The sequence below is a fragment of the Coptis chinensis genome, chromosome 2 (assembly GCF_015680905.1).
Source record: "Coptis chinensis isolate HL-2020 chromosome 2, ASM1568090v1, whole genome shotgun sequence".
Lineage (NCBI taxonomy): Eukaryota > Viridiplantae > Streptophyta > Magnoliopsida > Ranunculales > Ranunculaceae > Coptis > Coptis chinensis.
This window is the reverse complement of record NC_141457.1, coordinates 82,042,429-82,057,550: the sequence shown is the minus strand read 5'-3', so window position 1 is coordinate 82,057,550 and position 15,122 is coordinate 82,042,429. Positions and strand designations below refer to the sequence as shown.

Genomic DNA, 15,122 nt, shown 5'->3' with positions numbered 1-15,122 from the left:
AGCTACCACAACTCATGTGATCGCCCCGCGTATGTGGGTGTGTGCTATTTGATTGGCCCTTCCGGCGTTTGGTGAATCTGAATGGCCTTCGGGGTAAGTAATAATGATTGGCCCTTCCGGCGTTTTGATAAAGTTGAATGGCCCTTCCGGGCGCGTAGCGAATAGTGGCTTGATTATTCCGTTCGCAAAATAGAACGACGGCGCGATATTTTATGCCGAATAGTGGCGATTTGCATAATGGCTTCCGTGTGAGGGTTACGGTGTCGCGGCATCCCGGCCAGGTAGTTAGTTACACGGAGTGGTTCATTATGTAAGGGGAGGCATGTGGATGTACATGTTTGGCGCCAGGCGATTGTGGTAGCCAGGGAAACTAGGTAAGACATAGATACGACGTGATTTTAGGGACACGCAAAGAAAGCCTTAAATAATATAATTATGGTAATATGTTGGTTATTTGTTTAGTTAGAACCTAAGGCACCTCGATGGAAGAACTACATGCCTTATTTATTATGTGTATAGTTTGTTGTGTGGTTAGTGGGAAGTTAAGGCGCCTCAGTGGAGGAACTACCTGCCTAGATTATTGTACCTAAGGATGTTGTATTAGTCGTTGAAAGTTAAGGCGCCTCGGTGGAGGAACTAACTGCCATATGGATTGTGTATATATTTGTATAAGAATATGTTGTATTTTAGGGCTACTCACACCAGCATTTTTTATAATGCTGACCCGATTTGCATGTCTGCTTATCGGGTGTGTTCATTAAATGTACATAGTTGATAAGTCTTGACAGGTTTAGTGTTGAAGAAGATTGGTTGCTGCTTATGGTTTGCGTTAGTGTTGCACCTCAGGATATGTTTTGTTTTCCCTCGAGGTGATATAGAGTTTCAGTCGAGACAAAGTTATTTGTATTTTCATTTGTTAATTTTTGTAATGAAGAGGACTTTTGTTTAAGTTAAAAATTTTATTGGTTTTTAATTATCCGCACATTTAAACTGTTTATGGGTTTTTGGAAGGGGAGAGTGCGTCACACCTCGGAGATCGAAGAGTCGGGAACAAATAATGTTTTTCAATTCGCCGAATTCGGGGTGTATTACACATTATCAATGGCTTTTGGGGCAAATATAGACTGAGAAAACCTCTAACATTTCTCACATCTTTTGGCAAATTCCACCGCATCCCTTTTCATGTGAGGCCAAAAGTATCCTTGTATCAACAACCGGTGGGTCGATGTCCTACCCGCTGAATGGCTCCCACAATCTCCCCCATGTAACTCCGCGAGCACTTCTTGCGCCAGTCTCGGTCCCAAGCATTTTAGTAATGGCCCATTGAAGTTCTTGCGGTATAACTCCCCTCCCATTAGCGTGTACCTTTGGGACGCCTGTTCTAGCCTCCTCTTCTCTCCCTTATCAATCACCTCATGTCCCGATAAGAATTGTTTGATAGGCTCCATCCATCCTTCCTCTTCTTCTGCAGCACTCAATATCTCCGGAGATTCCTCGATACTTGGTCTGTCCAATTTTCTTACTTTGATAATCCTCTCCTCTGACCTTGGCATGGTTGCGGCTACATAGGCCAGGGCATCTACTTGGCAGTTCTCCCCGCGGTTTAGATGTACGAATCGGATTTGTATGAACTTTGCCGCCCACCTCTGTATGACTTGCAAATATCTGGCCATCCGGGGGCATCTCATCGTTAATCCGCCGTTCGCTTGACATACCACTAGATTTGAGTCTGAGTATATGGTAAGTTCCTTCAACCCTAAACCCTCCGCCATCCTCAAGCCCGCAATCACATCTTTATATTCTGATTCGTTGTTTGAAGCCGCGAATCCCAACTTCATTGTTTGTTCTAGCCTATTGTTTTCCGGCGTAACCAGTACCACACCTATTCTGTTGCCTGCATCTGTGGCCGATCCATCCGCGAATACCCTCTAACCATTCCTCTCATCCCATGGGTTCAAGTGATCCTGTTCCTCTTCTCGCTCAGGCTCTAGGACCATCTCTTCCCCCCACGTCCTGGTCTGATATTAGATCTCATATGAACTTAGCAACACAACCCATTTCAGCATCCTTCCTGATTTCTCAGCCCTCAAAGCTTGCTTGAGGGGCAAGTTCATCACTACGATCACTGCGTGAGCTTCGAAATACTGTTTCAACTTCAGGGCTGAGAATATGAAGGCAAAAGAGTACTTCTCCACTCGGCTGTACCTAGTCTCCGCGTCTAACAAAGTTTTACTCTGGAAATACACCGGCTTCTCCATTTTATTCACCTCACGAACGAGAACCGAGATGATTGCATATTCCGTGACCCCCAGGTACAAATACAACTTCTCTCCCATTTCGGGCCGCGACAACAGGGGTGCCTCCCCTAGATATCTCTTTAACTCTTGAAACCCTTGCTCACACTCTGTTGTCCATGTAAAATCTGTGGAGTTTCTCAACAATCTATACAGCGGCCTACATTTGTCGGATGATTTTGAAATAAATCTGTTTAGGGCCGCGACTCTCCCCGCCAATCGCTGTACCTTTTTCACTGTTTGAGGTGAAGGCATTTCTACCAATGACCTTATCTGTTCGGGGTTCGCCTCTATTCCCCGCTGCATCATGATATACCCTAGAAATTTTCCCGTGGTGACTCCGAACGTGCATTTCTCTGGGTTGAGTTTCAAATTGTGACTTCCCAGTATACTGAAGGTCTCCCTCAAACCCTCCAAGTGTTCTTCCTCTAACATGCTTTTTTCCACCATATCATCTATGTATATCTCGAACCTTTTTCGAATCTTGCTCTCGAACATTTTCTCCCCCAACCGCTGAAAAGTGGCTCCTACATTTTTCAACCCAAATGGCATTCTAGTATAGCAGTACGTTCCCCCTTCCACTACGAAGGATATCTTTTCCTGGTCCGGTCCATACATTGCAACCTGGTTGTATCCCATGGATGCATCCATAAATGAAAACATTTTGAACCCCGTAGTTCTGTCCACCAACTCATCTACTCACGACATAGGATAACTATCTTTAGGGCACTCCGAGTTTACGTCCGTAAAGTCCACACACATCCGCACCTTGCCATTTTTCTTTGGGACCGCGACTATATTAGATAACTAGTCTGTGAACTCCACCTCTCTTATGATTCCTGCTCCCTTTAACCTGGCAACCTCCTCTCGGATTCCTTCTGCGTACTTAGCTCTCATGCTCCTCATCTTCTGTCTTACTGGCTTTGCATCCTCCCTCATATGCAGTCGATGACATGCAAAATCTGGGTCCAAACCGGTGATGTCCTCTATCCCCCATGCAAACACATCCTTGTTCTCCGACAAACACTGTACCAGTTTACTTTTCCACTCTTCCAATAAATTTGCCCCTATTGATGTAAATCTCTCTTCTTCCCCTGCCCCCAAATTCACTACCTCCACTTCGTCTAACGTCTTCGGTCCAGTTGCAACCTCTTCCTCCCCCTCCATGGCCCCGCACTGTAATTGCTATGCCTGTCTTTTGCTGGGGTTCCATGATTCCCCTCCAGGTCCGCGGACCATCCTTTTAACGGTATCCTGATGACTGTTCTTCGATGCCACCTGATCGCCGCGGACTTCATACATTCCCATTGAGGTGGGGAATTGGATAACTTGGTAATAGGTTGAAGGCACCGCTTTCATCTCGTGGATCCACCTCCTTCCTAGGATCGCGTTGTATTGGGAGTTGGAGTCGACCACCATAAATCTTGAGAACACATACAGTCCCCTGCTGCCACGTCAGCGGCAACAAAAGCTCTCCCATAGGCTCGCGGACACCGCCATTAAACCCATACAAAATTGATTCGGGTGCCTCGGTTGCCCGGATCAATCCTCATCTCATCTAACGCCCCCCTAAACAACAAGTCCACCGCACTGCCACAATCAATCAGTACCCTTTTGACCATGTAATTGCCCATTACCACCGTAATGACCAACGCATCCTCATGTGGAGTGTCGACAACTCGGAGATTTGCACTGGAAAATATAATCTTATCTTCCCCATTCAATGCCCCTGCGCTATACCGCGGTCCTATGTTTGATTTATTGACCTGCTGAATACTTGCCGCCCTTCTTATCTTGTCTCTGTGGGCGTTGTGGCTCAGAACTTCTCCACTAAAAATAACATTGATGGTTCCCAATATTCTCCCTGGAGTTGGCAGCGGCTCCACATTCGGGGCCTTTGCTATAAATTCCCTCATCATTCCCTTCTCTATCAACCTCTGAACCAACCACTTTAACACATAACAATCATTAGTCTCATGATTGCGAACCTGGTGGTACGCATAGTAAGGCTTGCTTAGCATTTCTGCAGGTACGGTTTGCGGTCCCTCGTACCCTTGCATGTTCTTGATCAATGGTAATATTTCACTCAAAGGCCTGTGATAAATGTAAAAATGAATAGCTCTACTCACGAATAAATGATAAAATTCAAACGCAAGTAAAACTAAGACTTATACGAAAACAGTTTTTATCAAAGATTTCTACTCTCGATACTATTAAAATAGAGTTTGAATAGAAGATTCGTTCCACTCTTACTTCTTTAGCATTCAATGTTTTCTAATATTGCGAATCTATCCAAAGTCTAATGAGAGTAATGGTAGGATTATACTACGATGCAAATTCAAATAACAAAATACTAACTATAATGATTCAACTACGAAATGCTACAGAATACTAAGGTTTAAATCTAGATAAAGAATTAGGGGGGATTGAATCCACCTTAACTCGACTTAATCAACTAACAAAGATTCATCGTGATCTAAATTTCAATGTTTCGCATATCAAAATGGTAATTCTAATCCCTAATTATACATGGCATCTCTACCAATTAATAACTAGCATGTGAAGCAACCAAACTCATTCTCATGGTGAACTAATTACTTTCTAGAATTGAATAGGTTATCACGACGATTTCTAAATTAACAAAGATCAAGCTTCATCAAGGCTTCTTCAACCCCCTCTAATGGAGGTTTAGCCTAGAATCATTATGCTATCATTCCATTTGAAATTGAATTACACATAATATAAAGATTCTAACTTTATTAAATTCAATTAAACAATAATTTAAATCTAAATTAACAACTAAGAAATCATTAAATAACAAGAATTGAAATTAGATCTAAGCAATTTTAAATAACAAAATCGAAATTATCAAGAACTAACTATTTTATTTATCTAATGAATGGTAAACAATGATTCCAATAACTAATCTAAAACAAAGAATGAAACTAATTAATGGAATGAAAAATAATTAATTGACTAATTCAAAAACTCAAAACTAGATCTAGCTTGGCTACCTTCTATCTAAGCTAACTAATACTTAAGAGCTAAGTCTTGTGTGTGGAAATGGAGGAGACCAGATCCACATTTTCGTGCATGGGCTGAGGATCCATGTTTTGGGCCGAAAAATCAAGCCCAAAGCCCAATTTCTTCAGTCCACAGGGCCCTTTTCAACTGGCTCTGATTTTAACAGATTTTTAGTCCACTTTTACTCCTCTGATTGGGTCAAGATTTGGACTATTGGAAAGCTCTTTCCGAGCCGGTCATTTTGACATAAGGTACGCCCAATTCCGAGGCCTGAGTCCAAAGATACGGTCTTCAGAAGTTCTGCTGACTTTTGACTTGCTCCTTTATCTCGCCAAAGTAGCACATTTCTGCACATAAATTGACTTCAATGCCTGAAATAAATAAAAACACGTAATTAGCATTAACTCTTATTTATTACTCGCATAATTGGTCTAAAAGTATTATTGTTAAGGGGTTAAAACTACAGTTTTGGGCTCTTATCAGCCTGTTTAAAGGCGTATATTCTAACTCGCGGTATGACTTCCTCTCCCTCTGTTCCCTTCGAGCTATCTCCCTATTCCTTTCCGGTCGTGATGTATGGCCGCGATATCGTTCATTACCTTTGTCCGACGACTCGGTCCTTTTGTGATCCCCTTCTTTCTCTACTGATGACACTGCCTTTGCCCCCCTCTTTAAGTCCTTCTGCATTGCATCCTCGTATCGAATATACTTCTCTACCCGTGGATATAACTCGTGCAACGTCACAATCTCATTCTTGGCCACGGATTGATGGACCCCTGTTCCAGGCCGCAGACCTCTCTCAAACGCTATCACTGCCATCCTCCCATCCAAATTCTCCACTTTCAAGGTCTCGGCCTTGAAGCGGCACAGATATTCTCTGACCGATTCCGTCGACCTTTGTCTCACGTTAAATAAGGCTGCGATGTCCACAACTTGCTTTTTCTGATGTATAAAATGATCTATGAACGCTTGCTCTAACTCCTAGAAATTAGTTATACTCTTGGAAGGCAACCGATAATACCAATACGAGGCTCCCCCTTTCAAGCTGGCCGGGAACATCATGCACCATAACCCATCGTACCGCGACTCTTGCCAGAGTGGCATATGTTGTCTAAAATGATGAATGTGATCTGCTGGGTCTCCCGTTCCATTGTACCTTTCGAACCTTGGTTGATTGAACCTCTTTGGCACCTCCGACGTCCATATCGCATCCGCGAGTGGGTTGCGGTTCAATCCAGCTACTACCTGACTGGCCACGCCTATTTGATTCTTTGTTTGTTAAAGATTTGCCTCTCGGTCGTTGTTTATCATCTCTTGGACTTGCTCCATTTTTAGTCCCGTGACCGGGTTCTCCACCAGATTCGGCCCGTGCTCCTCTTCTTCCTCAACTCTCTCATTCTCTGACCCCTCACTTAGCTCTTCCCCGACCTCTTTCTCCACCCTCTCTTTGTCTCTTCTCAACTCCTCATTCTCCCCTCTCAACCTTTTGATCTTTTCTCGCATAAGCCGTGTTTCTTCCGCCGCTCGACCCTCCTCCTGTTCTTCCCTTTCCTCGATCTCTGCTTCTGGCATCGCGTCTTGGACTCTCACCTTTTTTGGTCTACCCGCTGCTCTCTTTGGTGCCATTTCTATACTGCTCGTATCTTTCCCCACAGACGGCGCCAAATGTTACAACCCAATCCCTGTTACTGTCACTATTCACTAGCTCTTAAGCACTATTCCCTCTCTCACTCTTTATTGGTCGCTCTCCTCTCTTTTCTTAGGTCTTCCCTGGTATCTTAATGAATCCGCCTCCCCCTTTTCCTCTCTTCCTCTTTCTCTTTATATCTGTTTCTTTCTCCATCCAGGCCCTCCACCTGTCCCTCCATCTCGCGGTCTCCTTCTCTCCACGTGTAGGGTTTCCGTACCGCGACCATGTGCCTTAGCTCTGATCCTGTACACCGCGGCTAAATGTCCTAAACTGCCTCGGGCGCATCCACCCGCTGATGTCCATGGTCACTAATCCTACCACTACAATGAGTTCTTGAAAGCTAAAGGAGTTAAGGTCAGACGATCCATTCACTTCAGGATGAACATCTTCATTTAAATCAGGTAGTCTGCACATGTTGGTTAAAGAATTGGGACATGCAGCTGCTTCACCAATGTTAGAATGAACATTTTGGTCGTTGCTTGTGCCTTGAGCAATAATTGTATCACCTTGTTCTTCAAAAAAGAAATGAGTATGAGACAAGTTAAAATGTTACTCAAAAGTGAAATAAGACCAATCCAACTGAAAAAAATAACAAACCGAGATATACACTATTACTACAAAACTCTCAAACTAAACTACATAAAACAAGCTGTTATGATTGCCATTTAGAACTAAAACACCCATACATAGAGGAAATATATATCAAATGATATACTAAATTTATAAAAGTGTCTTCAAGTTCTTACTGTTGCAGTTGTAAATGCGTCAGTCATATCCGGACAAACAAAATTAGAGTTTTTTGTCGGGCTTTCTTGCTCTTCATTTTTTGACTCAAAATTCTGTTGAAGCAAAGACAATGCATTTGGAGATGCACTACTAATAGGATGAAGCTGTTCAAAGTAAAATTTTATAAAAAAAAATGGTTTAGGTTTCTTATACTCAGTATGCACCCAAAAAAAATAGCACTTTGCTTAATATTGCAAACAAACTCACATTTTTGTTTGGTGTTTGTACCTGTTCATTGTAGTAATCCAAAGTATAATAGTCTTCTGCATTCTCCCATTCGTCAAAATTTGATTTTGAATTTTTTTTCTTCATCCTCATTCGGTTGGTATTCATCCTCATTACTTTGGTATGATTTATTCAAATCAAAAGTGGGTGTTTGCATGTTTATTGATGAGATAAAAGAATAAGAGGTTATCGTAGAAGAAAAAAAAAACCTAGGTCTTTTTCTTCTACAATTGAATCACGTAGAGTAAATGACTTGTTTTAGTCAATAAACTAGATTTTGAACTCGGGCATACGCCCGGGATCTTTTAGGTATCTTTCGTGATGTAAAAGAAATACTTTATTATGATAGTTTTTATATTTAAAAAATTTATGGTCTAATTCAAGCACAAAATGTGTATGGTTTTTTAGCGTAAGACTCCTAAAAGTATAAGCAACTAACCCAACCAATGAAGCATGAGGCAGTGACCCACTATTAATTTTACTATCATCACTTGAAGTTTTCAAGTTGAAGTAGAGTTTACAAAAAAAAAACCTTTCAAAACCATTATGCTTATTCTTGTGACTTGCATTGCTTGGAAAGATAGTCTGCAACCAGATATGTCATCCCTCCAAACCCCAAAAACATTGCACGTATATATTGTTCCAATTGTAGTTTTTTAGTACTGCCAACTTGTTTCATATATTTGAATTGAGACTATTGAGAGTCATACTGGATTCGACTTACATATAAATCGACTTTAATAGCTGGTACTTTAATGCGTTTTGGGCTTAGCTATTGTAATTGGTCCAAATTAGTTGTTATTAAAGTGAAGAGTACGTGTCTCTTGAGTTAGAGCATGTGTCCTGGTGTCTCCTATTTCGACCTTTTTTTCATGAAACTCGTGTCCAATTTTTTAGTTGAAACTTGAAATTGAGAATGAAGTTATTACTTCATTTCTCTTTGGATTAATTTGGAGTTATTATATTTTTTTTAGATTTTTAAATTCCTTTTATGTTCTTCATCAGCTGCATTCTTCTCCTTCAATAGTTCTTTTTCGTTCTTGACAGTGTTATTGTAGGTATTTATTTGATATATTTGTTTTTAAATACATTCTTTGGTGCAATGAGTAAATCCGTTCTAGAGAATTGGTAATTGATTAAATCTGTAGTAATGTATAGTATATTGTTACATTGTTTATTGTTTCCTTGGAAATATACTACTTCGTTGACCATCCCATCTCAGCACCTCTTTAACTCGTCATGTATTTTAGTTCACAGTAATGTGATATTAGGTAACGGTTCGGTTGTTGAATTGTTTAAGTAACACTGATGCTATGGGATGTTCTGAGAAGCCCATTCTTTTTTTGTTGAGATTTTTAAACTAATAGGCCAGATAAGTTGTTTCTGTTCTAGAGAAAGAAAATTTTGTTCTCCAATCTTTATTATACTTGGTCATGTGTAATTGTACGTGTATCACTGTATTAGTGTATATCATTGTATATTTGCATGTATGCTGCATTGAGTAATCAGTATACATGCTCTAGTTTCTACATCCAAAATAAGGTCAAATCATTAATGAGGTTTTATTATCACATTTTAATGATTCAACTACATTGTCAAGATAATTTAGATATATATCTCAATCCCTGTCTAGATGTTGTTCTCAAAACCGCCACATACAATTGCCCATGTGTGAAAACTATAATAGATTCACATGAATTTCCAACCTAAATTTCCTAGTACCTTTGAAAGCAGTGGAGGGTCTTTATGATTTTGGCAAGTCTCGTGCTATTGGTATTAGATTTTTTTTTGTCAAATAAGTTGGGATCGGAGAGCTTTTGGAAGTTTCAAGTGTCCTTGCTGCTGTCAACCAGGTGGAATGCCACCCAACTTGGCAACAGTCTCAGTTGCGTGCCTTTTGCCAATTGAACGGAGTACATCTATCCGTGAGTTATAAGTTTTAAGGAACTTAAGCTTCTAACTTTAATATTATACCCCTCTTTGCAGAGCTTTTTTTTCATATCTCATGGTGTTCACTTTTCAGGGATATTAACCATTAGGTTCCCCTAGTTCAACATGACTAAAGAGTATTGTGCGTAAGCATCTAAGATTAAGTATGGTGTCAGAGAAATTATTGAAGACTCCTGCACAAATTGTGCTTAGTTGGGGACTCCAAATGGGTAACAATGTGCTGCCTAAGAGGCATGGATGATGGAGAATCTTTACTGCTTTGATTGGTCAATTCCTGAGGACTCTTTTGTGAAGTTCTCTGAAATTGAACAGGCAATAACTGATCTCTTGTAATACTTTTCTGGAATTGTAGGTAGATTTTGTTCTTTGCGTGCTCTGACTATACTTAATCAATCATTGTCCACTTATGCATCTGAAGCCATTTATTATTTCTTATTATTCAGAAAATAGGATCCCAACATGTTAGTTATTCACTTGTGCTTATTGACTCGTCTTGTACTTGTTTGGATGTGCTTTTGGTGGTGTTGTTCATAAAATTAATCTGTAATTTCTAGACATCAAAATTACGTATGTTGTAGTAGGTATATAGTACTATTTATGTCTTGATGTGGTGGTCAGACACTATATATTAAATTTGTTTTTTATTTCGAAATAACTGTAAACTTACCAAATGGTTGCATGACAATATTTTGATGCATTGATTGAGAAGGTGTTGCAAAAGATTGGTTTGGGAATTGATACGCAATGTAATGTTCATAAGGAGTCCAATTCAACAACCGAATTTATAACTTAGTTATCATTAAAAATGATTAAAAGTTTGGCTTTTCGTGAACGACCTACCACAATCCTCGGTTGACCCTTCTTCAGTTTCCCGTTCTTTAAAATTATCAACCAATTTGTATAACTACCGAGTTGGGTTATTCTCCTACCCGTATCGAATAGAACATGCTGAGCAAAATCTTCTTCATTTCATATAAAATGAGCAAAATCCATAGTCATCTGTCTCCATTGTTTGATTTCTTTTCTATTTTATTGCATTTCACATATTAGAGGACCTATATTTGTATTTAGTCCACTAAAAAATGGTTCTATCATTGATGCATCCGCAATTCAATATGGATGGATATATACCACATATATATGCCTCTCTTACTCTCATTTTTCCCTATAATTTAATTTTTTATTACTTGAACGGTCGATTTTTTTTTTTTTTCCTAAGGCTAATAAGATTTAAACTTCCCTTATAGATCGAGAGTTTCATAATAGGAAATGCTTCATTTTGATAGATTTTACATTTAAAATTTTTACAATCTAATTCAAGCATAAAATGTGATGCTTTAGTTAAACCCTTTCAATATACAGAAGGTTTTAACTATGCATTTGGTAGCAACTCCTGACACCACACGTGAACACCCCAACTAATACATCACAATTAATCTATGTAGGTCCAAACTGTAGCAAACACTTATAGTAGTAAGAACTTATAAGTTATAAGTTATAAGTACAAAATATTCAAGTTTTTTTTATCTCCCCTAGTCCCCTTAATATTAAACTTGATAGCTTAATTCAAATATTTTTAGCCATCTCAACAATTAAGAGTCTCCTTGTGTATTTGTCCTACTCAATTTATCTTCTTCTTTATTTCCTTCTTATAGATTTTAAATAAATTATGGTATTTTTCCAAGTTATAGTTGGTCGATCTCATCCCTAGCGGTATTCTGGCCACCTGTCAATATTTCAAAATAGGTATTTATTTGGACCAAGTGTGTCCTATGCTGCGCCTATCATCAGTCTATCCCATATATCCCATTCCCCAAGCCCCTTTGACGTCCAAACAAAAGCCTCATTTCCAGTCAAGGTTTTTGTGATGTTATGTCAAATGGATTCTACGTTAAGATGGAACCTATATACATACATAACATAATTTCTAGACTTTTTTCATGCTTTTTTGACAAACACACAATTTCTCTGAGCCAATTAGATAAATTATATAATAGGAAAACACAAAACAGGACTCTATACGCTAGGCAACACAACTTTGTTTGCTTAATTTTTTGTTCCGATCAAAAGGTTATTTAACTGGCAATGAGGTTACTTGGCCATAACAATAATGACCTTCTTTTCTTTAATTCCAACATGAAAGATCAGAATCTATTCACAATAACAGATGGAGATGTCTTGGTGTCAGGTCTTGCTTAATTCAATGCAATAGTCATTCTTTTACAACTTTGAATTTAATGACTGTATTTCATTTCAAGTCTCATTATGCACATTTATTTTGGTGGTGTCAATGCCTACAATTTTATGACGACATCCTCTTTGCTAGTTAAACATAATTATTTTTGCGGAATTTGTAGGGTAATTTCTTTCCTATTTTTGACGAAATAATAGTTAGTTAAAAAGAATTATGTTTTAGGAAATAATTGTACATACTAATTTGAATTGCACTTAAGTTGGGAGAGTTGTATTAAAATAGTACGTCTTGTTAAATGGTTGATGTTGATATTTAATTCCAACATTAAAGAAAAATCTATACGTACATAATTTGGGGATTGGGAGGGGTAATAAGACCATGTTTCCTATTTTTTAGGAAATAATTGATATATTCTTTATATATGCGGAATTTGTGTAGTAATTCCTTTCCTATTTATGAGGAAATAATTGCTAGTTAAACATAATTATGTTTGCAAAATTTGTGGGACTAATTTGAATTGCACTTAAGTTGGGAGAGTTGTACTAAAATAGGAAACCATGTGGTAGAGCTATATTAATTGTAAGTAGACACTCTTTTGGAAAGAGGAAATTGAATCAAACTCTCTAAAGAGTCCACGTGGCATGGTAGAAAGCATTATAGAAAGCCACGAAGAAGAAAGAAAAAGTTATTTCTCATATTAGAGTGCCACCTAGAAAAGAGATTTTTTTTTATGAGAGGTCTCTGCTTTAGTATATAGATAGTAGATATTTTGGCTACGCTTAATAAAAAATAAGGGTAATTTAGAAAGCTAAATGTGTCTAATATCATTTTATTTATTTATTTTAAAGTTATAGTACGGGAGTGTTGATAAGAGCCCAAAACTGTAATTTTAACCCCTTAACAATAATACTTTTAAACCAATTATGCGAGTAATAAATAAGAGTTAATGCTGATTGCGTGTTTTTATGTATTTCAGGCATTAAAGTCAATTATATATAGAAATGTGTCACTTTGGAGAGATAAAGGAGCAAGGGTTGGTTGCTAAGAAGTTATGTGATTAAAGGTCAAGATTCAAGGAGAAAAAGCCTTTGTAAAGCCCGGTCAAAGCTAAAAAGTAAAAAGTCAACGCGGGCAGAAACAACACACAAAAGTCAGCAGAACTTCCGAAGCTCGTATCTTTGGGCTCAGACCTCAGAATTGGGCCTACCTTATGTCAAAACGATCGGCTTGGAATCAGATTTCCAATGGTCCAAGCCTTGACCCAATCAGAGGAGCAGAAGTGGACGAAAAATCTATGGAAGTCAAATCCAGCTGAAAAGGCCTATGTGGACTGAAGAAATTGGGTTTTGGGCTCGATTTTCCGGCCTGAAACATGGCTCCTTAGCCCATGCACGAAAATGTGGATCTGGTCTCCTCCATTCAACACACAAGACTTAGCTCTTAAGAGATAATTAGCTTAGGGTAGAAAGTAGCCATTAGAGCATAGTTCTAGATCTAGTTTTCTTTCCATTAATTAGTTTTCATACCTTGTTTTAATTTAGTAATTGAATCAATTGTTATTTAATTATTAGATCAATAGAGTACTTTGTTCTTCATAATATAGTTTCGTTTCATTAATCATTGTAGTTTTGATTCCTAGATTTAGTTATTATCATTGTTAGTTTCAATCAATTCTTGCATAATTAGATTCCCATTTGAATTGAAATAAGTAAATTTACAATCTTTATATGATGTCTTATTTAATTTCATTTGAAAATGATAGCATAGTGATTCTAGGCTAAACCTCCATTAGAGGGGGTTGAAGAAACCTTGATGAAGCTTGATTTATGTTAGCGTAGAGTAGTCGTAATTTCCATTCCATTCTAGAAACGGTTAGTTCACCATGAGAATGGGTTTGATTGTTTCACATGCTAGATGTTAGTTGGTAGAGATTACCATGAACAACTAGGGATTAGGAGGAACCAATTGTATATGAAAGCAGCTCAATTCGGATTTCGACGATTCTTCGTTAGTAAATTAAGTCGAGTTAAGGTGGAATCAATCCCCCCTAATTCTTTATCTAGTATCAATTTAGTATTTCGTAGTCATATAAATTCATATCTTGTTAGTATAATTTGCATTGTAGTATAAATTCGTAAATCTCTAATTGACTTTGGATAGACCGATAATCTTAGAAAACGCTAATTCTAAAGAACTAGGAGTGGAACAAATCTTTTACTCAACTCTATTTCGATAGAATCGAGAGTAAAAAAGTGTTTTGTTGGGTATGTCCAAGATCACCCTTGTTTTTTATTAGATGTACCCAAGACAAAACAAGTCATTTATTTAATATACATCGTAGGACTCCATACTAAATCCTAGATACTCTACATTCTTCACTTGTAACTGAAAAATAACGTGTTCATCTTCTTCTTCTTTCAAAGGAAAAAAGTGTTATTGATTTCTTCTTTCAAAAGAACAAATACCCAAAAGATGTGATTATTTTTTTTTAAATAATTTTGCCCCTATTATAAATAACCCAAATTAATTTGGGAGATATTATTAGATTGAGGCGGTTATTGGGATATAGCAAAAACTTAAGTTAGTTATGGGGTACATGAGTATTTTTATGGGTGTGTCCAAAATCACCCTTTTTGAAAGTCTAATTTTGCTGAAGTTTTTAATTTTTAAGCAATGAGCCAGCTGTTAAGCTGTTAATTTAATGTATCAAACTTCCAGTAGCTTCTAGAAGAATAAACTAGAAACTATATGATGAGGGGGACACAAAATAAACACTACTAATAGGAGCAAGTATTTTGCTTCCATAGATGGCCCCTATTAGTTACTTTCTACTTCTGGCAAAATGACTAGAAGCAGAATCGTGGAGTCCAAATAATTGTGGTTATCAACTTTTTACTACCGCACGTCTTATTTATATCCCACTATTTTATCTCTTTCTTTTCTTGTAAAATCTCCACCA

General features: G+C 38.1%; 1 protein-coding gene across 1 annotated transcript; it reads right to left on the bottom strand.

Annotated features, from left to right (window-relative positions):
• Window positions 1-1,136: 1,136 nt before the first annotated feature.
• Window positions 1,137-1,838, bottom strand: LOC147518267 (uncharacterized). The gene has a single exon (XM_086593873.1). It carries the CDS (start codon window positions 1,836-1,838, stop codon window positions 1,137-1,139), a length of 702 nt encoding a protein of 233 aa, XP_086449999.1.
• Between the last annotated feature and the right edge of the window lie 13,284 nt (window positions 1,839-15,122).

What these genes read in the sequence shown, in the direction of transcription:
- LOC147518267 (XM_086593873.1), bottom strand. Translation starts at nt 1,838, where the DNA reads ATGAAGTTGGGATTCGCGGCTTCAAACAACGAATCAGAATATAAAGAT.